This window comes from Schistocerca gregaria, chromosome 7, assembly GCF_023897955.1.
Source record: "Schistocerca gregaria isolate iqSchGreg1 chromosome 7, iqSchGreg1.2, whole genome shotgun sequence".
Classification (NCBI taxonomy): domain Eukaryota; kingdom Metazoa; phylum Arthropoda; class Insecta; order Orthoptera; family Acrididae; genus Schistocerca; species Schistocerca gregaria.
Window position 1 is genome coordinate 144,257,857 of NC_064926.1, and position 27,947 is coordinate 144,285,803.

At 38.3% G+C, this 27,947-nt stretch overlaps 1 protein-coding gene across 3 annotated transcripts in view; it reads left to right on the plus strand.

Annotated features, from left to right (window-relative positions):
- LOC126281539 (STI1-like protein) overlaps positions 1 to 27,646 on the plus strand; it is a 39,668-nt gene extending 12,022 nt beyond the window's left edge. For 2 of the 3 annotated variants that reach the window (XM_049980592.1, XM_049980593.1), the window contains exons 4-7: positions 1,193 to 1,346; positions 11,832 to 11,932; positions 18,712 to 18,841; positions 24,104 to 27,646. In XM_049980592.1, coding sequence (XP_049836549.1) covers positions 1,193 to 1,346; positions 11,832 to 11,932; positions 18,712 to 18,841; positions 24,104 to 24,216 — 498 coding nt within the window. In that variant the 3' untranslated portion in view covers positions 24,217 to 27,646. The remainder of the gene's footprint in view (positions 1 to 1,192; positions 1,347 to 11,831; positions 11,933 to 18,711; positions 18,842 to 24,103) is intronic. The other variant, XM_049980594.1, reaches the window with a different exon arrangement.
- The last annotated feature ends 301 nt before the right edge of the window (positions 27,647 to 27,947 follow it).

The following is a 27,947-nucleotide window of genomic DNA, read 5'->3' on the forward strand; positions in this document are numbered from 1 at the left end:
AAAGTGTAAGACATTCCAATTCGCACCACCTGGAACCACTGGACAAATTCCGGCTCTGGACTTTTTTTTTTCTTTTTTTTTCCTCCATGACTTTTAAAACATGTTATTGTACTATCTGCAGCCCCACACACTCTGAAGGAGTTTGCGTCTTGGTGGTGTTGGTGCGAACCATTTTGATCATTGTGGCATGCTATTTTTTCATTCAATGTTCATGGTGCAAGGTAATGGCTTGTTTTGAACATTTCCTGAACGTATAAGATTTTCATTTTGTGAAAGTAATATGTGAATAGTTTGTCATGGCATTTGCCCATGGCTATAAACAAATAACTCTGCCTGAGGGAGAGGAATGGTGCAGGGGAATAAGCCCCATCTCTATCAAAAGACTGCCATGTTACATCCACATTCTGTGCTTCCACAAAAGCAGAACTGACGTAACAGTCATAGAGATCGCTGATATCTTTTCTTGTGATGAGAGTTGCATTCAAATCCCTTTATGCACCAAGATTAGTATCTTCATTCATTTCAAAATAAGGAGAAAAAAAGTAACCCATGACACAAAGCAAATTGGAAAACACAAAGCATTTTGTAGTGGCTGCAGTGCAATTGTTTGCTGCAGCTGGCAGTGGAAGTTTTGACCCGACCTCTACTGATATGTTATCCAACATAGTTCAAAACACTCCCCACTTAAAAGTGCAACAATATAGTGTCCACATAATACATACATCTCGTAGAAGGTTGATCTCTGCTTCTCCTGGTTAGTCATTGTCTGTCACTCCCGTGATGCACAAGTTGAGTCATAAGCAACTAATATTTTTCCTGTCACAATTGTTAGCATTACACCTGAAAATGATTCTTACTAATGATTGAACTTGCGATCTCACACTCAAGAGGTTCTTAGTTTGGCAAGCATGTTAATGTAACTGTAATATCTGTAGCAGAGAGTACTAATTTAAAGAAAAAGAAGCAGTACATGTGTTTTGTAGATACAGAATGGACATTCCATAGATTTCTTCATTGCTGGTAGAAATATTATTACAGATGGGAAATACTTTCTCTCTCTCTCTCTCTCTCTCTCTCTCTCTCTCTCTCTCTCTCTCTCTCTCTCTCTCTCTCTCTCTCGTGCGTGCATCCATCCAACACAGGATGTTATGACACATGGAGAGTTGTTATAATATTGCACTTGCTTCCGCAGGGTTACTTCAGGAAAGGTGAAATTGAACTTGCCACAGGACACTATACAGAAGCACTGTTGTCTTATGGGTGTGCTTTAAGACTACAACCCCATGATAAAAGCATTTTGGATGCTATCAGTAAAACAACAGAAATGAGACAGAAAGAGAGGCAAGGTATGTATGACGAACATTTTGTTAAACAAATAACATAGCTACTTGCCCAGGTGCTCCTCCCAATCAACTGCTCTACATCATTGTGCTCCACACAAACTCACTGGCTTCAGTATCCACGTATCACATTCCTGTCCCTCGTAACTGCTGCCTCAACCGCCTTCAGATCTATCCTGTACACCTGCTGCCTCCCTCAAGGATATCGGCCTACTTTCCCCAACTTCTTATCCCAGTTCCCACCTCTTTTCTCACTCCACCCATTCTACTTGACACAACCCAGTCTACCTGCTGAACAACAGTTCCAGCATTGTGGGATCAGCCAGCACGAAGTAACAGCACATGATGTGCATATGTGCGCATTCACCAGAACATCCATTATCACTTTTAGAACCAAACCTAATTACAAAAAAATCATGTCGTTTAACTGTGCCTTGCTTGAAAATTGTACTAGCATTATGTGTTTTTTAAAAAATAGATTTGTGATTGAATGAATAAATGTGTACAAGGAAATCCTGTGTCAACAGCAGAAAACAAATGTAGGTGTGATGTTGAAAGTTAACAATATTAAAATTACAGGGAGACAAAGTGGCGGGACAGTACTTACCTTCAGAATGTGAAATTCTAAGTACTGTTGTTAGATGTATTTAAAAGTTGAAAAAAAAACCTGTACCTAACTTTTATAACTATGGGAAGAAAATGGGCTGAGTGATACAGGATGGGAAGGAGTGCCAGGTCACTTACAACGTAGGTTGTGAGAGACCTCCGTTGGGTTAAGGGTAAACAAAGATGAAGTTGGAGGTGTTAAATATTGTTCTGGGGATCTTAGGGCTACCATGTTAGTTTGTTACTATTCTTAAATAGAATTTTGTTTTTGTACATTCTTCTTTACTGTTTGCTGGTGTTTCTCGGGTCTTCGTCACTGGCAGCTCATTGATTACCTTCTCAGAAACAGTAGGTGTAGATTTTGTCGGTGGGTGTCAATCATTGAGGGAATAAGGTCTAGTAATGTAAATTTTCCATGTGTGGAGACACTTTATTCATACCATGTAGCACAATGAACAGCCCTTACTAGTAACCAACACACTGCATCATGGCCTATTATCCATTTCATGATGAATGACCTGTGACTTTAAGCTTATATCTTGGTTACATTGCATGACAAATGTCAGTCTGTTGTATTATGCTGGAACCCTGGAAATGTCTACTTTTATTTCACGTAGGAGTATTATATTCTAGTTGAAAAGGAAGCAATGTACATGGTAATAGTTAAGAGGAAATGTCCTTTTTCAAGCATTTTTTGGTGTCAACTTCGAAGAGTCCCTTCATAAAGTGTAAAGATACAACCTTCTCTACCTACAGGCTTTCTGATTAGTCATTTTGTCATAATGGCAGATGTAGGTTATTGTAATTAATCTAATGGTGATATGTGTGGGCAAGACAAACAGTATAAATGCTAAGTTTGTTGTTGCTTTTGAAAGCTGTTATGTTTGTATGCACATAAATCTACATACCAGGTGCACCAGTAGGAAATGAGTGTTAACATACAAATGTGAGGATAGGGAACATTTGTTGTGAATGAGCCTATATATATATATATATATATATATATATATATATATATATATATATATATATATATATATATATATATTAAAAAAAAAGATTCCAAGACTTACCAAGCGGGAAAGTGCTGGCAGACAGGCACATGAACAAAACACACAAACACACACACACAGAATTACTAGCTTGCGCAACCGATGGTTGCGTCTTCAGGAAGGAGAAGGAAAGACGAAAGGATGTGGGTTTTAAGGGAGAGGGGAGAGGGTAAGGAGTCATTCCAATCCCAGGAGCGGAAAGACTTCCCTTAGGGGGAAAAAAGGACAGGTGTACACTCGCGCGCACACGCACACGCACACGCAGAGACATATTTAAAGGCCTTTAAATATGTCTGCTTGTGTGTGTGTGTGTGTGTGTGTGTGTGTGTGTGTGTGTGTGTGTACACCTGTCCTTTTTTTTCCCCTAAGGGAAGTCTTTCCGCTCCCGGGATTGGAATGACTCCTTACCCTCTCCCTTAAAACCCATATCCTTTCGTCTTTCCCTCTCCTTCCTGAAGAAGCAACCATCGGTTGCGAAAGCTAGTAATTCTGTGTGTGTGTTTGTGTGTTTTGTTCATGTGCCTGTCTGCCGGCACTTTCCCGCTTGGTAAGTCTTGGAATCTTTGTTTTTAATATATTTTTCCCATGTGGAAGTTTCTTTCTATATAATATTTGGTTGGTATGACATCTGTCAAAGATATTTAGTATACATCCAGTCATGGAGTAAACATCATATGTTTTCGTCATGTTAACAATGTCGAATTTTGTACCAGAAAGTGATGATTTGCGGAAAGCATTAATTTTTTGTTTTCATTTGAAAAAAGCGCTGCAGAGTTGCATCGAATGCTTGTCGAGGCATATGATCATGCTCTATCAGAAGCAACAAGCAAAAGATGGTTTTAATGGTTTAGAAATAATGATTTTGATGTAAGAAATGAAGAACGTGGAAGACCCAAAAATGTTCGAAGATGCCGAATTGCAAGCAGTATTGGATGAAGATGATACTTTGAGTCGAAGCAAATGGCATCAATGCTAAATGTTGCACAACAAACAATTTCTTACCGTTTGAAAGCTATGGGAAAGATCTAAAAGTGTGGAAAATGGGTGCCACATAAATTGAATGAAAGATGGAAAACCGAAAAACCATTTGTCAAATTTTGCTTCAGAGACATGATAGAAAATCTGAATTTATTTTATCTGGATTTATTTTAAGAATCCTAAATGAGAAAAATCATGGGTTAATCCGGCACAACCATCAACATAGACTGCAAAACCAGATCGATTCAGCAAGAAGACAATGCTCTGTGTTTGGTGGGATCAGAAAGGTGTGGTGTATCATGAGCTTCTAAAACCCAGTGAAACTGTGAATGCTAATCGCTACAGACAACAAATGATCAATTTGAACTATGCATTGATCGAAAAAGAACAGAATTGGCCAGAAGACATGGCAAAGTAATTTTTTTGCACAACAACGTACCTGCACACAAAGCAAAACTGCTTCAGGATACAATCAAAACACTTGTCTGGGAGCTGCTACCCCACCCGCTGTATTCACCAGACTTGGCCTCTTCAGACTACCATTTGTTTTCATCAATGGGATATGCATTGGCTGAGGAACACTTAGATTCCTACGAAGAAGCCGAAAATTGAGTGTCTGATTGGTTTGCTTCAAAAGACACATTTCTATTGGTGTGGTGTCCACAAATTGCCATAAAGGTTGTCAAAATGTGTAGAAAGCAATGGTCAGTACTTTGAATAAAATGTTTTTACTTTTCAATTCAACATTAGTGTTTCATTTTCACTACAGAAAAAATAAACGCTCATTTCATGTTGGTACACCTGGTAAAGCAGCACTACCACATGTTTACTTTATTTGCATTTGCGTCTTTATGCACCTTGTACTCATGTAAACAATCTTGCCAAACCTGTGAACAGTATTTGCAGTTCATTGTTGCAGTGTTTACATTGGATCATTCCATCACATAGGAAACAACTGTGCTGCGGTTCATTGTCATGTAATCATATGAGATAGCCTTCATGATATAATAAATTGCCTTAATACTTGGGTGAAACAATGCATTGTTTAGACTAGTGAAAAGACTATGGTGTTCATGCTGGTGCTTACTTGCGGCCGATAGAGGGTGCAAGCAGTTGCTAATCACGGTGAGAAAACTAACTTCTGAACATCTCTGTATTAATGAAAATACAGTGAATCGAATCTCAAAAGTATACAGAGAAACTTCATGTTTTATATCATCAATAAGAGTTCTGCCAGGCAACAGAAATTTGCTCTGGATGAGTTTAAATAGGGAGTTTTATGAAGAAAAATACATGACTTCTGTGTGGAAAAGAAGCTTCCAACAGTAGCAGCCATATTGGATAAGTTGAAGACTGAACTTTATAATTTCCCTGGTGTGAGTGGAACAACTCTTGGATTTGCTGTTCGTAAATTGGGCTTCAGATAAAAAAAGTTAAACAAAAAACAGTGCTGATAGAAAACAAGAGTAGCAGGGAAAAGAGAATAGTTCTTGTGAGAAGTAAGAAGTGTGAAACACTGGATGGGCTACTTATTACAATGATGGGGGTTGATGTCAGGTCACAAGAATACATTTTGGGAAATGGGCAAGGAAATTACACCTCTATGGCTACCTTTGGTGACCTGCAAAGTCATCCCCATTGAACTTAGTTGAGCTTTTGTCAAAAACATGGTAGTAAAGGAAAAAGTTTTAAGATAAGCGATACTAAACAGTTGTATCACTCGGCCTTCAAAAGTTTTCCCCAAAGTGTCTAGAGGAATTTAGATTCTAGCATCTTGCGTTAGATATGATAGCAATTAAATGACTAATTGAAAAATAATGAAAAATCTGCCTGCAAATAGAGAGAGATTTCTTTGGACTGTGCAAAGGAAATTTTTCTCCTATGGTCTGGTTTCTAGGACTCCTCAAAGTTGACACTCATCAAAAAAATGCTCGAAAAAGCATGGTTTATAGCATTTGCTGCCACCTTTTCACCTAAAATCTAATATTCATATATCAAAGAAAAGTAGACATTTCCACAATTCCTACAGTGTGGGATGCTTCAGTGTTCTCCATGCAATGTAACTATGATCCGAACTCAGCTGGAGGTCGATTGTTATGAAATGGATAATAATGGAGTTTGAAGTGGGCTTCTCATGCCTTGAGGCATCATTCACATGTCTCAGCACAGGCTGCTGCACTTATTCTATTTCTTCTGATTGCATCTGCGTGACACTCCGGCCATGTGATTGTTTTCTTCTAGTGTTTGTGCATCTCAGATAAGTTCTACATATGTGCTGACAGCCAAGAGTATCATGCAACTGCCTTGTTTGATCCATAAGCTGGAGACACTGTCTATATACTTTTGCCTTGGAATGGGAACTGGACTGGATTTTGGTAACAGCAGTCTCCTTGATGATACACAGTGACATGGCTATCGGCATGGATGACTGTTGGCAGGAAGTTCAGGAAGAGAAGATATGGGTCATGTGTGACATGTTTTAAAAAAGCCATGACAGTTGCAAAAAAATCACTGTGTATATGCCAAGGCTTTATTGGTACTAATGGTATGGTAAGCAAATCAACAAAAAAACTGTTCCCATATAGAAAAACAAGATGCATGGATTTGTGTTATGACAGTAGTACCATTGAAGGCTGACATGGCCAGAGGGAAGAGATGGAGGTTTTAATGTGATATATTAAATAAAATTTTTAAAAGTAAAAGCTTTTAAAGCCTAGACCACAATCTTCCTATCACAATTAAAGTTCGTTAACTAGTTTTTGTTGCTTTCTGTAACAGTCTTCAAACCGTTCAAAATATGAAAAAGTGATGAATAAGCATTGGAAAGGACTGTTAGCTGTCGTAACGCAACAACAGGCTTACATAAATACCAAAACAGTTACAGCACGCCGTTGAAAATGCCACAGTGAAGAAGTGAGGTTGTATATAGTAATTTCATAGGTTAACATTGGTATAGGAAATTGTCCAGTTGTACGAGTAGAAGTTGAATCAAAAGCTCATTACTTGCAGTAGTACAATAGGTATTATTGTGGGGGCAGTAGATGCAATTGTTCCAAAAACTGTTAGGTGTTCCATAGTGTGACTTACATAACGATGATCCTGTGTGGCATACAAAGTAGTCATCTTTATATAATAAACGTACAAATTGAAGGATACTACGGGAACTTTCCACACCACCAGTGTGATGAAACCTTTCAAAATGAGAATGAATAAGTGTTGGCCACTAGAATGTGCTGTACTATGTGGTATGAATAAAATTACATTTAGAATTGAAAACAAATTTTTGTGTACATACTTTCATTAGAATATTTGTTGCTGGCCCTTGTGTGGTAGTTAACCAGCACTTGGTATAGTTGTTCAAAGCCATACTGTATACAACCACTTTCATACATGTTACTAAAACACCTTTCTTCTCATTTAGAGGAATAGAGTAATGATAAAAGGTCTGGTTAATCATGTTTTTAATGTCTTCATACTGAGTAATAATATACAAACTGTAGACAGACATAAAGGGTGCCCCAATTAAACATCCCTGATTTCAAGGACCCAGGAGAGAAAAACCACAGTAGATATGACAATGAAAAATGCACCACATTGTAGAACATCTCAAAGAATTTATATTCTCGTGTCAGAAGAGCCAAGTATCGTAGCCAGAGTGCAGCATGCTCACATGAAGTGAAAATGGCAATTCCACAGCAGCCCGCGCAAGTAGTAGTGTGGTTTGCAGAAACAAAATCGCTGATTACTGTGCAAAGAAGTTGTATGAATTTGATGCACCTGATGTGAAAGCAAGTAAGGAATGGTACAGGAAATTTCTGGCAACAGGAAATGTTCTGAAACATTCTAGCATTGTATGTTACGGTGTTCCCAGAAGAGACAGTGGAGGACTTCAGACAAACGTTTCTCAGAAGCCTACAGAAGTCAATTAGTCAAGCATCTAGGAACTTGATGTACCTCGACCAACATAGCATTGTGTAGTTCACCTGTGTCTTCGTATGTGTGCTTACAAAGTGTAAATTCTGCAACATCTGATGCCGAACAACAAACCACGCTGATAACAATTTGCTGTGGATATGCTGCAGTGTATTGGTATGGATGCCGACTTCCTGGAAAGATGTCTATTCTCAGATGAGGCAACCTTTCATATATCAGGAAGGGTTAATAGGCATAATGTTCAGATTTGGGGTTTGCAGAATGTGCACGTTTTCATTGAGCACATTTGTGATGGCCCTGAACTGAACGTCTGGTGTTGGCTAATGCGTGACAGGATTGTGGGACTGTTCTTCCTTTGAGGGACAGACAGTGAATGGGTCAGTGTATCTGGACATGTTGGAGCAGTTTATGTACCCTCAGATACAAGACTTGCAACCCAACATCATTTTTCAACAAGATGGAGGTGTGCCGCATTGGTCAAAAGCTTTTCACAAGTTCCTGGATAGGAAATTTCCTAATCACTGGATCGGACGCAGAGGACCCATTGCCTGGCCACCACATTCACCTGACATTATGCCACTTGATTTCTTCATGTGGGGATTGGTGATGGACTGCATATATTCGACCAAAGTGAACGATATTCCTATCTTGGGACTTCTTATCACTAATGCGATTGCAACAATAACAGAGGAAATGTTACCAAGAACTAGGCAAAAAATTGAATATAGACTCGATGTTCTTTGTGCTACAAATGGTTCACATGTACAGGTGTATTGATGATAAATAAATTCCTGGAGATGCTCTACAATGTGGCACATTTTTCACTGTTGTCTACTGTGGTTTTTTCCTGGATCTTTAAATCGGGGAGGTTTATTTTGATATATGCTCACAATTCTTTCACTAACTATTGTTGGAATGATTTTGTAACATCTTGATACTATAGTTCTGGGAAACTGTGGCCCTCTTACAGTTGCAACATAGTCATGAAGTTGAAATAGGTACTGTAATGAAACAAACAAAATGTTTTGAGTATTTGATTAATGGAATATGATCATCAGGTTGTCATGTGAAATGAGAATAGTTAAGAGCACCTGGCTGAAAGTAGGGTAAATTTTTTTTTAAAATTTGGAAGCTGCACACCTAGAGGGAAAGGGATGCCATGCTGAAATAAGCAAACATAAGGGGAAATGACAGAGACATGAGAATTTAGACTTCGAAGACCTAAACATCATTTATCAGGGAGAAGGCAAAATAAACTGTTGAGAAAAGCAAAGAGGCAGCCTGAGGAGAGTTTCTGGAGTTGTAAGCAATTTTGAGAAATGTGGCTCAAGTTTTTCCATAGGTAATCAGACTACAAACCCTTAAGTCTGTTTCAGTCCTTGCTCATCACTGAGGTTTTTTGTAGCTTATCATTTTTTCACTGTCTGGTAATGGTTTGTTAATGCAAAAAATGCCAAACTGTGCTGTGGTTCAGAGCCCATGTTAATTCCAGTCCCCTTGCAACTGGTTGGGTAACTCGGATAAAAGATCAGAGGAAAGCAACAGCTGACCACCTCCAGATGGACCCTACCAAGTAAAGTACTGTGATTTTGAAACCAGTTTATGGATTGGCTCATTTTTTGGGTCTTACAAAGCACTCTTATTGGAAAAGGTTGTTCATGAAATGAGCAGAAAGCAATCGCATACATTTCAAATTATTTTGGAAATGGAATGGTGGTAGTGACACTTGAAGGGCAGTGTTATAATGCACACTGAGAAGGCAGAACCACTGTTCAATGTGGGAATGAATGCTGCTTGCTGGTGTTGTGGGCATATGGCACAAAGTACATAGACAGACAGACAGAGGAGGAGGGGAGAGAGAGAGAGAGAGAGAGAGAGAGAGAGAGAGAGATATGAATGGGGTTTCATTCTAGCAATTATAGGGTGGCAAATGGAGAAAATCACATATTCAAACAACTTTTAATAAAGAGTATATTGTGGCCAAGAACCTGGGAATGAGCATCAGGGAAATGGTGAAGCTGTTTGCATGCTATTGTCGTGAACATCTATATAAAGTGGTTGCAGGACAGAAAAACTGAGTAGGTGACAGTATGGATGTCTGTGCCTCATTACACAGCTGGCATGTCAGAGGCTTACCCACCCACCCTATGAAGCAGGATAGGTGTAGGTCTGTGGCAGGTCTGATGGCAGAGTACAATTGTGGTGAAGGTACAGGTGTTTCAGAGAATAGTCATCAGTACAAATTGGTCCACAGCAGATGACTCGACTGTGTTTCCAATACAACATAAATTCTGATGGAACTGGACATGGAATCATAAAGATTGGACCATGGATCAGTGAAAATGTGTTGCTTAGTTGGACAAATCATGTTTGTTGTTACACCAGGTTGATAGTTGCGTCCAGATACTCAATCCAGGTGAATGGCTGCTCGAAACTGGTAGTATTATGGTATGGGGGACATTCACCTAGTCTTACATGGATTCCATTGCAGTAATCAAAGGCACCATGACAACTGTACACTGATGAGCCAAAACAGTATGACCACTTGGTTAATAGCTTGACTGTCTTTGAAATGAAGTACATCACTGACTCTGCATATCAGGGATCCAACAGTTTTTTTGGTAAGTTTGTGGAGGTATGTGGCATTTTGTGTCTATGCACAGGTCATGTAATTCCGTAAATAATGCGCCGCTGATTTTTGTACAAGCTTTTGGCGTCTAGTAGCGACCCGGATGGATCCCATAAGATTTACATTGGCCGGATTTATTCACCGAGACATCAACATAAGTTCACTATAATGCTGCTCAGACACATGGAAAATTGTACTGCTGGAAGATAACGCCTTTAGGGAACATATCAATTGTGAAGGGATGCAGGTGGTTTGCAGCTGTCAGCATTCCATTACTACCACAGGTCCAATGCAAGTGCAGGAGAATGTCTCCTTTAGCATAATACTGCTTCATTGACCTAGTGCAGCAAAAATGTGATTCACCCATAGAGCCTACACTTTTCCACCGATACAGTCGAATCACAATGGTCTCGTGCCCGCTGTAACTGTAATTAATGATGTCACTGGGTCAACATGTGAACACGTAGGGGATGCCAATCACCATCTGTCCTACTTTACAGAGCAGACAAGCCTTTGAACCCCACGTTCTGTGGAGAGTTGTGGTCATCCAACCATTCAGCATCTAGTGATAGTTTCACTGTCTTTCTGCCTCTTTTTGTTGATGCTCACAGTAATAGCACATGAAAATTTTATCATCTTCACCGTTTTTGAGTTACTTGTTCAGACTCTGCCTAATAATAATCTCCCCTTTATCAAAGTTGCTTAGCTGAACAGATTCCACCATTTGCAGCCCATATCTTCACTGGGGTAATCCCCCCTCCCCTCTTTGTCTGCTCTGCTTACAAATTTTGTTACTGCGCCACATCACTATAATGTGACGTATAAGGTCACACTGTGCAGTGGTCATAATGTTTTGGCTCATCAGTGTATTTCATACTTTCTGGGTAACTAGATCTACAGATGACTGAAGTAATAAATATGCATAAAAATACTAAGCTTTAGGGACAAACTTGAGACTAAATGCCAACTGTGTGTGACTTAATGAGTATTTCGTCACTTTCAATGAAAGGATCAACTGAAAATATCTTTTGTAGTGTCTGGCCACCAATATTAAATTCGGTACTGGTCTTAGTATTTTACAGGAATAAAATGGGGATTTCAATGAGATTAATTGTTACATTATTTCGGCATGCCAATTTATCTGATGAAGTTAAAATAAGTGTTGGGAAGTATTTAATTGAAGGTTTGAACTTGAAACTTCAAAATCCTTTGTTACTATTAAATGTGAACTTGTTCTTGTATTTTATTTTTCACTGTAAACTGTCTAAACAAGTATTTGCATTTCTTTTTTAGCTGACTTTCAGATACCTTGGCTGGGAGCTGGAATTGGTATCATTATTGGTGTCGGATTGGTCATCGCAGATTATTTACTAACTGATAAACCCTCAATTAAAGTAAGTTCATTGTGCGTATAAGTTGAGGGACTGAGAATTAAAATGTTGTAAGACTGAATGGAGAAGTTAACACAGTTGAATATTCTTTGTTACTGATACATGGAGGGGTCAGAATTAACATGACAAAGTCTATTAAATTCAATTTTGGGAGAAAGGACTGAAAAGGTAAACCCCTTGAATTACTTAATCACAGGATTTAACCATTTTCAAGGTTTAAGTATGTTTCATAAATGTTTGAAATGGACCATTATGCTAGATTACATCCACAAACTCATTGAAGTTACTGCTTCTCAGGATAAAATATAACAATGTACGGCACAAAGAAATGTGTTTGACATAAGATTTATTAGCAACATAAGTTTTATATCACAAATTATGCTAACCTGTTTCTTGTGATATTTAAATACACTACTATTACACCACTAGCTCTTAGAGAAGTTACACTGAGGAGATGTAACAGTATTATTACACTTGCACAAGTATTTAAGATTCCAGTTATAGACAATGTCATCATTCTCACTTTGCGAAGTTATATTACTGGAGCATATGTTTAACTGTACTGCAAGCCTTTTGAAGTATGTGTGATGTGGTGTCACTTAGGGCATGACAGATTTCATACAATTTTTCTTCACATCGCTCATTGGTCATTTTTTTGCAGATTTTCTCTTTTACATATTAATCTGTTGAGTGGGAGTGCAAAGTTTGTTGAATGTGTTTGTATTCAATCATTAAAGGTGAGCATTTTCCAAATCTTAGCCACTATATTAATCTAATTGACAGGCTGTCCACGTGTGTCCACTTCCATGTTACGGAGTTTTTCAAAGTATTAGTGACTGGAAATTTATTTTATTATTTTCAAACAAAGTACATATATTTGTCCTTATTTATTAGTGTTTCAGTTACGCATAGTCAGTATTATTAGGCAAGAATGAAGTCCTCTAGGAGTGTCAAATCTATATTTTCTATTTCTGGTCAAAATCTGGAACTATTTTTGTCATTTTGACATTTAGATTTTGTCAGAGGAAGAATCTAAAAACAGAACTACATGCTTGACATTTCGCAAGTTCTCTCGTAAATGCTTGCTGATTGCAAGACACTGTTAACATTTCTTCAGAAACTTCAGTAGTTCAATCAGACTATTACAACCCAAGTATTTATTTTAAAAAATTAAACAAAAAAGGTATACCTTGAATCTGTAATTGTAAAACGAAACTATTATGGACTTCGCTCACAGTAACTCTGAAAACAATTGATTACTTCTGAGGAAAGTTATGGACTTAATTTAATACTACTATGAAAAGTACATTTCTCTACAGTACAGTGGGAGGTTCTATTGACAAATACCCAAAAATGGACTTAGTTCACTCTAAAACTGAACTCTCCATGTGGTAGTGTGATAGTATATGATGCTCGAAAAAGAATAGTGAATTGCTAACTCATGATGTTACAGTTTTGAAGTCTGCCAAACTGCACCAGTAAGTGTATAACTGTCAGTTTCTGTTTAAGTGATCTATGTTAGAAGGGCTGAATAAAAATTTAGTGTTCTCATTTCATCATCCTGAGATTTGTGTGATACATACAACACTGTTCCTCAGGAGAATATGCAGTGGTGATATGTGAAGATGATAGAATAGTGTTGAAGGAAGATTAGTGTTTAACATCCCTTTGACACTGTGTTCATTAGATTTGGAACACAAGTCAGAATGATTCAAGGATGGGGAAGGAAGTTGGCCATGACATTTAAAAGTAACCATTCCAGCATTTGCCTATATGATTTGAAGAAATCATAGAAAACTTAGATTAGGATGATTGAGCACGGATTTGAACCTTTATTCTCCCATGTGCGAGTCCACTTCGCCACCATGCATAGTCAGAAAAAGAAGTGTAATGGTGTGATACCGGAAGAATGAAGGGCGAGGCAGTGGGATCATCACAGCCCATTTACCCCTTTAAGATTTTTGAACCACTTCATTAAGCTTAATAACAACAACATTATTATTATTATTATTATTATTATTAAATAATAGTTTTTAAGAGCTTATAAATCTTTCTGTTGGTCAGTAATTATACAAACATAAAAAATTTTTTGCATCACCTCAGTTCGGAGAGTTCCGGAACCTGTACAGAAAATTGGGAGAGAGATCAACATAAACATCATTTCTGCCCTTTTTATTGGTAATTAAAACCACACATGGCATGTTGTACCACCGTCCAGTGAGACCTTTAGAGGTGGTGGTCCAGATAGCTGTACATACCGATACCTCTAATACCGAGCAGCACTTCCTCTTGCATTGATGCATGCTTGTGCGAAATGTTGTCCCTGAATACGAATGCCTTGCCAATATTCTGCCGATAAGGTTGCACTGTCAGAGAGAGAGTGGCATTCACATATCGTACAGTCATTAGGTCACTTCACGTGACCACTAGCTGTGTATGTCAGCCCCCTGTAATGCCACCCCAAAACAGCAGGGAACCTCAACCTTCTGCAATTGCTAGACTGTGTGTCTAAGGCGTTTAGCCTGAGTGGGTTGCCTCCAAACCCGTCCCAGACGATTGTCTGGTTGAAAGCATATGCAACACTCATCGGTGAAGAGAACATGATGCCAATCCTGAGCGGTCTATTCGGCATGTTGTTGGGCCGATATGTACTTCACTGCATGGTGTCGTAGTTACAAAGATGGACCTCGCCATGGACGTCAGGAGTGAAGTTGTGCATCATGCAACCTATTGCGCACAGTTTGTCATAACATGGCTTCCTGTGGCTGCACATAAAGCATTATTCAACATGGTGGCATTGCTGTCAGGGTTCCTCAAAGCCATAATCTGTAGGTAGCGGTCATCCACTGAAGTAGCAGCCCTTGGGTGGCATGAGCGAGGCATGTCGTTCAGCCCCCCCCCCCCTCTCTCTCCCTCCTCCTCCTCCTCCTCCTCCTCCATGTCCGAACAACAGTGTACCACCTCCCTGCTGATGGAATGACTGGAACTGATTGCTGGCGGACCCCTCTGTCTAATAGGCACTACTCATGCATGGTTGTTTACATCTTTTGGCTGGTTTCATGACATCTCTGAAAAGTCAAAGGGACTGTGCCTGTGATAAAATATCCACAGTCAATGTCTATCATAAAGCGTTTGGGAACTGGCGTGATGCACAACTTTTTTCATGTGTGTAGTTCATCCATTATTCATTTTAATTAGTTTAGCAAAACATTAAGAGTTAATCCTGTTCCCTGTTACACTCGCAAAATAATTTAGCCAATGTGACGTATAATATTAAAAGAACTGAGTACCTTCCTTCCACAGATGACACCAGGAATTTAATGAACATATTTCCGTCCAGGCTTTAATGCTCTGCAGGATCCTTATAATTATGTGAACATCGTTTCTGCTTGCCTGTATATAATCATTAATTTCAATAATATTGTAGCAATTCTGCAAAAAAAAAAAGGATGTTAACGTTTTAATCCTTGTTGCGTCATAGGGCATGGATCACAAACCCAGACACTCAAGTACGAGACGATGACTAAGATGCATTGTTTCTTGAAGAAACAACCTCATTTGTGAGAGATTAAATAGGAAGATACCAGAAAATTCAAAGTAAGAGCCTCACCATCGATTTCAACCATGCTTCTGCCAAATTTGAATTCATGTTCTTAATCACTGTCACTCAACTTTCATAGCATTCATCATGTTACATGTGCATTCAGGATGGTGTTAAATTGTGAGCCCCACCTGACTGGGCCAGTATTAAATTAGTTCTTGTTGAGCAAATCCTGATATCATAAGCAGAATTTGTCTACTTCAACTGGCCTTTTTAATTTTGGCGCTTCACTTATTGAATCGGAGATAAGAGATCATTTAGAAATATTATTCTGTCCAAAGGTAAGCAGTAAGATGAGTTAGCATAAACAGTCAATTTACAGATTTGTAATACACCTGCCAAACCTCATGTTTCCAAAAGCAGGAACTATACCTGGTGGAACATCATTATGTAGATTCCTTCTAGATCTTCACAATGGTGCTCTAAATTTTAAAATCAAAACTTACACTGGATAGAATGTAAGTGAAACTATATCCACTATATCCTGTTCAGTCCCTTAAAGAGATGGAAAGGCGGAGAGAAAAGACCAATAAACTAACTGTTATATTGTAAATTATGGGCAGAATGTGAAAGAGAGAATTAGCCAAGTAGGAACATAAATGATTTGAAAATGTGTTGCCTTTTGTACTGGAGGCTCGTAGTAGATCCATGTAGCTTGAAGGCCTGAGGAGCAGAAATATCAAGCACTGTCCATGCCACCATACTCTTTGAGGTGTAAAATTGTGGAATACTACACAATCTTTTAGTTGTTTAACTTCATGTTTAAGTATTGAGATTTCAGGTCTATGAGGCAGTACAAAGGTGTAATAAGGCCTTACACTTTGAGCTAGTGCTGCCATACCCCAAACCAGATGCAACATAGGCGCACTTCAGTAACTGTAACTGGGTGGTTGTAGTTGTGGTCTTCAGACAGGAGACTGGTTTCATGCAGCTCTCTATGCTACTCTATCCTGTGCAAGCCTCATCACCTCCGAATAACTACCGCATCCTACATCCTTCAGAATCAGCTTAGTGTAACTGGGTACAATTGTAAAATGTTATGCAACAGTGAATGGGGTCTTGGATCCATCTCAAGGCTTGAGGTAAATTTGGACATATGTGTATTAAACATATCAGCTTCAAGCAAGTAAGAAAAATGGTTGGTTGTAAGACGAGTAAATTTATTCACAGCTGGACCGTAGGTGTGTGTGTGTGTGTGTGTGTGTGTGTGTGTGTGTGTGTGTGTGTGTGTGTTCCTAAACCTGAAGGACTTTGCCTGATAGCTTAGTCCTCTTTAAAATGTGCCCTTCTGACCCTCAACACAACATCTCTTTGGTGAGCAGCTACCAGTCCTAATTCAAATTGTTGTTATTCCACCCTGGATGTTCCATCTGTGTTCTGAATCCTAAAGGGGCATGAAGGGATTTTCATGGAAAACGGAAAACACTGAGGAAGAAATTCTTACAGACAAATTTTATTTCATCCGGCAACTTGCTTGTTAATTGGGAGGTGGTGCTGCGATATGCAACAACATAACGAACGAAGACTTCAGAGATGCAGAAAGAGTGTATAAGAAGAGAATTATGAGAGGCAAAGATACTCCTTTAAGAAAATAACTGGCAAATTTTTAAAGGGCCCCACCTTCAATTCACTGTTACCAGAGTGCATTAATTAAACTAAAATTGAGATTCTACATACTCAGTCCTATATGGTGTCCAAAGTACCAGAGACATTGGTTGGGTTCAGAACATCATGAAAGAGGAGTGTAGAGAAAACAGTGCTCCTCCTTGCTAATATGCACCAAGTAACCCATGTCTTCCTTGGAGTAAGGAATTTTGAATTTTCCTTGAGGAAGAGTGTAGTGGAAAGCAAGATCATCAAAAATGCACGAGACTTTAATAGCATATAAATTTAAAACTATATTATCCACCTGCAACAACTTGTATTCCGTGTAAAGGGAGTTGTACACTTGAAATACCTGGGCAGTAAATACACATTTCTTTTTGCAAGCTGAGTGATGAGGCGCAGTGATCAGCACGCTGGACTTGCATTTGGGAGGACAATGGCTCAAACCTGTGTCCGGCCCTCCCAATTTTGGTTTTGTGTGATTTCCCTAAACCGCTTCAGGCAAATGCCGAAATGATTCCCTTGAAAGGACATTGCCGATTTCCTACGCCTCCCTTCCCTCATCCGATGGGACCAATGACCTCACAGTTTGGTCCTCTCCCCCAAATCAACCAACCAAGTTTTTTACAATTTGTAGTCATTTGCTATGTGGAACTTACTTGTCTTTACCCATCCTTGACAAACTGAGGTGATATAGGTGCTCTGAAAGTTCAGTCCCTCATTTGTATCAAGCTTTTTTAATCTTGTGTCTGTACTAATATTGCGATTTATGATGATATGAACAACAGATGCCAGCTTAGCAGCCAAGTTGATCAGCTGTCACTCAGCACCACATGACGTATTATCACATAAAAAGTTTATCATCACAGTGCAGTTTCTGAGACAATGTGAATGAGTCTTTTGAAATAATGGTATCAGAAAACCTGTTTATAATACCTGGAAGCCACTGTTCAGTTTATTAAGATCCCTGTTTCATTTCATCTGTGAAAACTGAGGAACATGGAAGAGATACATTTCACAGAATAATGGCACAGGCAGAAGAATGGTGTGTATCAAAGGGCATAGTGGTTGGTGGGAGTGATCTTTCTTTTGTAAATAGGGGTATGACACCACAATACAACACAATGGTTGGAGTCTAGGTAGCAAGCTCATATCAGACTACTGCTCAGAACATGTGCAGAAGATGACTTACAGATACATCAAAATATTAGGAACAGAATGGTATTTCAAACATCCTGGAGACCAGGAAACATGTAATCAGGTGTACTAAACTTTCTGTTGATAGATACTGGTGTAAGAGAAAATAGTAGTTGGAAGAGAGAACAAGTTACTTCCATCTTGCTTAGTTTATTGAATACTTATTAAAACCAACAATATGTGGACAAAACATTATTGTATATTATAGGAAATAAGTTGGAGAATAGTAGAAGTATCAAGTGCCTATTGTTACAGTACAATAATGTAATTTAATTTGGAATAACTATGTAAGAATTGTTAACTCTTAATTGATTTCATAAAGTTATTTTGATGTAAATTGTGCATTTTGAAATGCTGAGCATTGACTCTTTGCTTTTAGCACCCAATCTTGATGGCTCTACTTACTATTGCTGTGGCTATGATTGGCTATGTTATTGGGTGGGCATACCGTTACCTAACGAAATGCAGCCAGACTTCACTACTGGAACCACCTCCAGATTTGTTCAGAGGTAACTATTCATCATGCAGTCCGTATTTTCACTTTCCCAATATTTTGGGGATTGTGGTTTGGTGACGTTCACAACCACTGATATTTTGATAGAAGTATACCCTGTCATTTTTCAAGCCAAAATCACAGGAAGTATCAGTTTGCAAGGGAATATAAAATGTAGGTGTGCACTGAAATTTCAGAAACACACACACACACACACACACACACACACACACACACACACACACACACACACACACACGAGTGCTGTCACACAACGAAAGATGACTGTTGTCGGAAGTTATCTGTAGTAAAAATTAATAATAAATGGATGAGTTAACATAGTGTTTTATGACAAGGAAGAGAGGAAGATTCCATGCATAATTTAAACAAAAACCTCTGTCTCTATTTATAAGGTTGCTTGCTAATTAAATTTCAGCTGCTTCCTTAATAGCACTCGCAATAGCTGGAAGTGCATGCCAGAATCTGCATGTTGTTATATTCCATAGGATGACTAGTGCCAGGACAATGTACTGTAACAGCGAATTTGCTTGGGAATGTTTTTAAGACTGCAGTTGCTATTAAAATAACAAGTAACATTGTAAATAGAGATAGAGGTTTTCGTTTAAATTTTGGTGGAATCCTGTGCTCCCTTCTATGTAAGGAAAAAAAAGACAGTTATAGCTACCTCACCCAGTGATTATTAATTTTCATTGGTGATTAATTCTGATGTCAGTCATCTTTGTTTGTGTGAAATTTTAGTGCCAATTGAGTAATTGGAAAAATAACAAAGCTTGCATTTTCAGATTTTTTGGCATAAGTTAAATTCGCTTGACAGTTTCATGATATTACAGTTTGACCACATCAGGTTGACGAGTAGTAGTGGAGTAAATAAGAACGAGTTGGAATATATTCATCTGTCTCAGAGAGCTGTCGATATTTCCACATGTCACATCTACTTTCACTCAAACTCAACACAAGAGTAATTCGCCAGTGGTGTGGGAAGGAGTCGGCACTGCCTTCTTGTCATCTCTCTCTTCTCCCCTCAGCAGTTACAACGCACGGCCAAGGCATAGCTCCTAGCTTCCCCGACAGCCAACATGCAAATCTTCAATATACATGGTAAAATTGTATCTGAAAGGATATAATTCCATTGCATCTATTTTTATTTTTGATCATGATAGATGTACTTTCCACCTCCTCCTCCCCCCCTCCCCCTTTCCATCCCAATGAACTGTCGACCTTGCTTTTGGTGGGGAGGCTTGCATGCCTCAGTAATACAGATAGCAGTGCAACCACAATGGAGGGGTATCTGTTGAGAGGCCAGGCAAACGTGTGGTTCCTGAAGAGAGGGCAGCAGCCTTTTCAGTAGTTGCAGGGGCAACATTCTGGATAGTTAACTGATCTGGCCTTGTAAACACTCATCAAAACGGCCTTCTGTGCTGGTACTGAGAATGGCTGAAAGAAAGGGGAAACTACAGCCATCACTTTTCCTGAGGGTATGCATCTTTACTGTATGGTTAAATGATGGCATCCTCTTATGTTAAATATTCCGGAGGTAAAATAGTCCCCCATTCGGATCTCCAGGCGGGGACTACTCAGGAGGACATTGTTATCATGAGAAAGAAAACTGGTGTTCTACGGATCAGAGGATGGAGTGTCAGATCCCTTAATCGAGCAGGTAGGTTACAAAATTTAAATAAGGGAAATGGATAGGTTAAAGTTACAGTGGGAATTACTGAAGTTCGGTGGCAGAAGGAACAAGACTTTTGGTCAGGTAGCTACAGGGTTATAAATACAGAGTCAAATAGGGGTAATGCAGGAGTAGGTTTAATAATGAATAGGAAAATAGGAATGCGGGTAAGCTACTACAAACAGCATAGTGAACGCATTATTGTGGCCAAGATAGACATGTGACCAAGATAGACACGAAGCCTACGCCTAGTACAGTAGTACAAGTTTATATGCCAACTAGATCTGCAGATAATGAAGAAATTGATGAAATGTATGATGGGATCAAAGAAATCATTCAGATAGTGAAGGGAGATGAAAATTTAAGTCATGGGTGAATGGAACTTGATAGTAGGAAAAGGAAAACAAGGAAACATAGTAGGTGAATATGGAATGGGAATGAGGGATGAAAGAGGAAGCCACCTGGTAGAATTTTGCACAGAGCATAACTTAATCATAGCTAACGCTTGGTTCAAGAAACATAAAAGAAGGTTGTTTTCATGGAAGGAGCTGGGAGATACTAGGAGGCATCAGATTATATAATGGTAAGACAGAGATTTAGGAACCAGGTTTTAAAGTCTGTCATTTACAGGGGCAGATGTGGACTCTGACCACAATTTATTGGTTATGAACTGTAGACTAAAACGTAACAGAAGAAATATTGAATCTAATTGATGAAAGGAGAAAATATAAAAATTCAAAAATGAAGCAGGCAAAAAGGAATACAAACGTCTCAAAAAAAGGAGATCGACATAAAGTGCAAAATGGCTAAGCTAGAGGACAAATATAAGGATGTAGAGGTGCATACCACTAGGGGTAAGGTACATACTGCCTACAGGGAAATTAAACATACCTTGGAGAAAATAGAACCAATTACATGAATATCAGCTCCTCAGATGGAAACCCAGTTCTAACCAAAGAAGGAAAAGCAGAAAGGTGGAAGGAGTATACAGAGGGTCTATACAAGGGTGATGTACTTGAGGACAATATTATGGAAATGGAAGAGGATGTAGATGAAGATGAAATGGGAGAGACAATACTGTGTGAAGAGTTTGACAGAGCACTGAAAGACCTATGTCGAAACAAGGACCCAGGAGTAGACAACATTCCATTAGAACTACTGACAGCCTTGGGAGAGCCAGGCCTAACAAAACTCTACCATCTAGTGACCAAGATGTATGAGACAGGCGAAATACCCACAGATTTCAAGAAGAATATAATTCCAATCCCAAAGAAAGCAGGTGTTGACAGTTGTGAAAATTACCGAACTATCAGTTTAATAAGCCACAGCTGCAAAATTCTAGCACGAATCCTTTACAGATGAATGGAAAAACTGGTAGAAGCTGACCTCAGGGAAGATCAGTTTGGATTGCGTAGAAATGTTGGAACACGTGAGGCAATACTGACCCTACGACTTATCTTAGAAGCTAGATTAAGGAAGGGCAAACCTACGTTTCTAGCATTTGTAGACTTAGAGAAAGCTTTTGACAATGTTGACTGGAATTCTCTCTTTAAAATTCTGAAGGTGGCAGGGGTAAAATATAGGGAGCGAAAGGCTATTTACGATTTGTACAGAAACCAGATGGCAGTTATAAGAGTAGACGGGTATGAAAGAGAAGCAGTGGTTGTAGCCTGTCCCCGATGTTATTCAATCTCTATATTGAACAAGCAATAAAAGAAACAAAAGAAATTTCAGAGTAGGAATTAAAGTCCATGGAGAAGAAATAAAAACTTTGAAGTTTGTCTATGACATTGTAATTCTGTCACACAGCAAAGGACCTGGAAGAGCAGTTGAACGGAATGGACAGGGTCTTGAAAGGAGGATATAAAATGAACGTCAACAAAAGCTAAACGAGGATAATGGAATGTAGTCGAATTAAATCAGGCAATGCTGCGGGAATTAGATTAGGGAATGAGATGCTTAAAGTAGTAAATGAGTTTTGCTATCTGGGGAGCAAAATAACTGATGATGGTCGAAGTAGAGAGGATATAAAATGTAGACTGGCAATGGCAAGGAAAGCGTTGCTGAAGAACAGAAATTTGTTAACATCGAGTATGGATTTAAGTGTCAGGAAGTGGTTTCTGAAAGTATTTGTATGGAGTGTAGCCATGTATGGAAGTGAAACATGGATGATAAATAGTTTGGACAAGAAGAGAATAGAAGCTTTTGAAATGTGGTGCTACAGAAGAATGCTGAAGATCAGATGGGTAGATCACATAACTAATGAGGAGGTATTGAATAGAATTGGAGAGAAAAGAAATGTGTGGCACAATTTGATTAGAAGAAGGGATCTGTTGGTAGGGCATATTCTGAGGCATCAAGGGATCACGTATTTAGTATTGCAGGGCAGTGTGGAGGGTAAAAATCATAGAGGAAGGCCAAGAGATGAATACATTAAACAGATTCAGAAGGATGTAGGTTGCAGTAGATAGTGGGAGATGAAGAACCTTGCTCAGGATCGAGTAGCATGGAGAGCTGCACCAAACCAGTCTCTGGACTGAAGACAACAACAACAACAACATATGAACTTCTATATGTCAACAATTAGAAATTTGACACCAGATAAGGCAGATATTATTGTCATATTGAACTCCAGCACTCGGAACAAAGTATTATTTTCTCTCTTCCCATGGGATTCAAAATTTTATGAAGTGGCTGGAACGTGCTGTTATAACTAATTTACAAATACAATAGCTAGTTTTGAAAAAAAATGTTTCTTTGTTTGGCAAAACTGTGAGTGTGTTTGTATCTTCTGGTACCCAAATCACTTCACACCATCTCAGCATCACTACTAAAAGCACTAAGTGACCTAGTTGAAGCCTTTTGTATCCAGAGAAAGTGTTAGACATGATGCATTGTATGATTCTTGAGAAGACAGAAATAATAGGAATATCAACATCAATGAGTCATGTTCTTGTTTTAAACTTCAGGTTCAACTTGCCAAGTGCTCTCCCATATGTGTAATTTCTAATTTAAACTACCATCATTTTCAGTTTTTGTGATGTCACTTTGTCCTTTTTTCAGTTTTTTCCTGTTCTGCATTGATTCCTTTTATCACTTTCTATTTTATTATTGTTTGTTTTCATTGTGTTCTGTGCAGATTCTTTTCTTGTTTGACATGTTCCGTATCTAATGTTGGCACTGTGGCTGAGACATTACTCTAAGTCTTCCTCCTTTTTTTGTGCTTTTGAACAAAGTAGCTGTGAAGTCCTTGAGTTGTGAAGCTGTCAATGTAAACCACAATTCTCATATGGGCAAGCAATTAGTTGTCTCGTTCACTAGCATTTATTAAATTTACTCAGTGCATTCTGTATGTTACCATATAACTTCATCATTCATATTGCACTACTATTGCTGTAATGCCTTGTTTGACAACCAAGTAATTGCAGGCACTTCCCTTCCCTTTCCATTACTGCAGCTAACTATGTTGAAGCTATCTGTAAGAATTATCCCCCTCTCCCTCTTTCCCTACCCCACCCTTTCTCATTTACTTATCTCCATATGATGAATACTCTCTATTGTTGAATAATGAACACATTTTCTCTCTAGATAGTGCAAATCAAGATAATGAACAAGAATCCCAGGAAAATGGAAAGTCAGAACGGAGTCATCGGTATACGAAAGCTCAAGCTCGCCAACGATTTAAGAAAGGAAGAAGTTGAAAATTTACTGGCATTGCTTATAAGTAAGTTCTATAGAGTGGAGGAGACAAGTTATCAACAAATGATGGGGCATGGTATGTCGATTTATCCTAGCTGAGGTGCTACTAAAATTCATAACAACTCAGGCAAAGTGTTCATTTGGATGTGGTTTGTGGTGTTAGATTGAGCCTTGTGTAATGCGAGGAGGATATTTATTGAGAAGTATTTAGTTATCAATAAATTATAGTTCCTTTTTATCCTGTATAACTGTTTTTGTTTACTAGTTTGACTCAATGAAATAGACATTTTCATTGTCTTCTACAAAATAGGTAAACTTAAAAGTGACATCACTGTATTGTGATTGTTTCAGTTATTTTGAGTACTTCATTTTAATACAAGTAATGAAACAGATTCAGAAGGATGAAGTATTTAAAAGGTATTCAGGGGCTCAGAGTCATTGGTACTTCACCCACATGTGTATGGAAATGAAATTTGCTCCAGAGTTTCTCACAGGAAAATTAACACACTAGATAATAATCTAGTGTTATTTTTATAGTGAATGTAAAAGTATCACAAATACTTAAGCAATTAAAAATGGACTCGTGACTGTATTTTAAATAGTTTTCCATAAGGTTAGGCATGTCTTGCCTTGGAAAAACTGTTTGAAACACATTCGTTTTGCAGTTGGTCAGTCACAATGCGTGCTACGAGAAACAGGAACTACTTATCTGGATGTGTCATCATGATAACCATAGACACCAGTAACAGTGTTATTTTCAACCTTAAGGTTTTTATTAAAACTGGAGGTACATTCTGCAAGAGATCAAGAATATTCTTATTTTATTTTGTGGTATCTTTGGCTTCATTGTAAAGCAGTGATACAGATCCCAGTTAATTGCTTGGGGGCTTTCCTCCACCAGAGTTTGAAAATTGTTTCAGAAAAAGGCTCATCAGGCTATTGTTTTTATAGCTGCAGCCATCAGATATCAAGGCAGTTCACTTTTTACTTTTTATCCAGTTATATATGTTTTGCAGTTTGATAAATGATTCCATAACAAAGGATGAGAGGAAGTCCTCTTTCGTCATTTTGTTAATCCCGAAGTGTGGTATTTTCTTTGTTGGTTCTATCAGGAAGTATTTTTTCCTTTCTGTCACCCCAAAATCTCCATCAGAGTGAAAACTTAAGACCTGGAATGAAGAATTTGTGATTGGTCACCTCCCAATTATTAGCTCTCTGTAGGGTAAATAACTGAGAAAAGCATCTTTTATACTCATGCTTCGCAAGCATGTGTCCCTCACTCGAAACCTAATCATGAACCCAAGGTATAGTTCAGAATTGACAGCAATACTAATCTACACTTGTTGTTAGTATGTAATACATAGTTTACAAGAAGTCAAACACAAATACAAACAATGAGAAAATCCAGGATGCAATAACAAGTGCTATGTAAAGGACATATTGCTATTCACTGTAAATGGAGATACAGAGTCACAGATAAGCACAATAAAAAAGACTGTCAGACATGTAATAAGCTTATGCCGCGCACGCGCAATCAGTCTCTGGCAACTGATACTGTGTGTGTGTGTGTGGGGGGGGGGGGGGGGGGGGGGGGGAGGGGGGGTTGCTTGAATGTGTATGATGTCTAATTCTGATGAAGGCCTTTTTGGCTAGAAGCTTAATTAGTTGTTGGTCATTTTGTTGTGCCTATCTGCTACTCAGCATCTTTACTATACTGTGAGTAGCAATCTGTTGTTTTCATAATATTGTTATTAAACACAAATAGAATACATGACAAGTACCATTACTTGTTTTTGCTCCCTGAACATTTTTTATTTTGCTTCCTTCACTGCTTCTGTTCGGTGCAAGTGGGCACTGCGCTTTTCTTTCATCTCTTATTTTTTGTAGTGTCTAACAGAGTTCTGTTGCGAATGCAGTCTTTCACAGCACTGAGAAGCGTCTTTCAGTGGGTTAGGGAAGATGCATACTGAACTGAGTATTTAATATGTGCCAAAATAATTACAGGGATACAAAATTAGTTTCCGTGGATTCACACTCAGCTTTTTAATGATAGTAAAAAGTGGGCATGTTCAGTTGTGGCACAAGGCACTTCAGACTTCTTTATGACAATACTGTGACTTATAAACAGGAAATATCTTTATGAAATTGCAAATGGTATCTGTTTGTTCAAGTCTTGTCTTATTATGAAGTATATATTTACCTTCTTTTTCAACAGGATGAACACCTTCTAAAACTTCGTTTCATTGCTGTGTAAGAACTTACTATACCCAATGTCATCAGCCCTCTTTCCATTTTTGCTCATAAGTAAATCCTTTCCAGAGACGGACTAAATGGATTTCCATTAGAGTAGCTTCTGGACATCTTTGATATATCTATTAACACTTTAAGACATCTTTCATTGCCCAATTAATTTTGCAATAGCTAGAAAGTATTGGTTGTAAATTTTTTTGTGGCATCTTGCCATTACAGTTTTCAAGATGTCTACAGGAATCTCCTGAACACCACTTATCTGGAACAAGTTCACCTGTTGTCAGTGTGTACACCTCATTATCTGTCATTTCAGTATACTCAGATACTTTCTCTGAGTAAATTCACTAGTTTGCATCCTTTTTTATTTTGCAAATGACTCAATTGTTGTTGTTGATGAATTCCTCTCCTCCGATGGTTCATTCCCTGTCTGTGTGAATCATAAATATTGATGCCACCCGAGTTCATATCTGCATCTGAAAATATGAAATGTAACTTGAAAATGACCCAAAGTAAAGCACCAAACATACTTAAACGATGTACTGATTCATTTGGCTAGTCAGTGCTGCATGTAAGTGCAGTTGTCAATTGTGAAACTTCTGCGGTCATTTTGCAGAGTTCAGATTGCAATGTCTATGGTTTTGCCATACCTCTGAAGGAACATCCCACTAGCATCAGCATTCTCTTACATAGCTCAAGAACTGTTTTATGATGGCTGTACCTCAACATGCCCTACACTTAGTTAGGCATTTCTTGCACTGGTTTAGGTACTTCAGGCTCTGAGTCACTCAGTTGTCAAGTTTAAAACTGTGCTATGATGTTGTTTTTGCACTTGTGGTGCTGTGATATTTGTGTGTGTGTGGTAGAAGTATGATAGGAATGCAGTAAATCTGAGCTTTTTGATGTCACTGAATAAAATATAGGGTCATATATTGAATAAAATTGTAAACATACATTCCAAATTACCCTTCTAACTACAATTTATGATAGATATGTACATAAAAGAATTGCTCTGTATGAACAATCACACCTTTTGCCTTTTACTGAATCAGATCTACATTGTGTTTATTTTGGAAGACATATTTCATGAAAGTTATTAATTGGATAATAATCATATTTTGTGATGTATATTTGCATAGATTATTGAGAAATGTAAAAGAGAAATAAAACAAAATACTCTGTGAAGTGTTTAACAATGTAACTAATTTTAATGAGACTTGCGCGTCAGAGCCAAACTCTCATTCCCTACCTACCTACCTACCTACCTACCTACCTGGCTGCATTCATCGATAAAGCTGGTAAGTGTAATCATTTGTGTGACTCATCATTTTACCCTTTTTTTTAAATTTTGTATTATATTCTCCCTTTAGAAATATTTTCACTGCATTTAGTCACACTATTTGCTGTAATAGTACTATGCCCTCCTTGTCCATTTGGAAGGATTAAGTGATACATTGAGAGCCTCATTGTACCAGCTTCCTTAAAC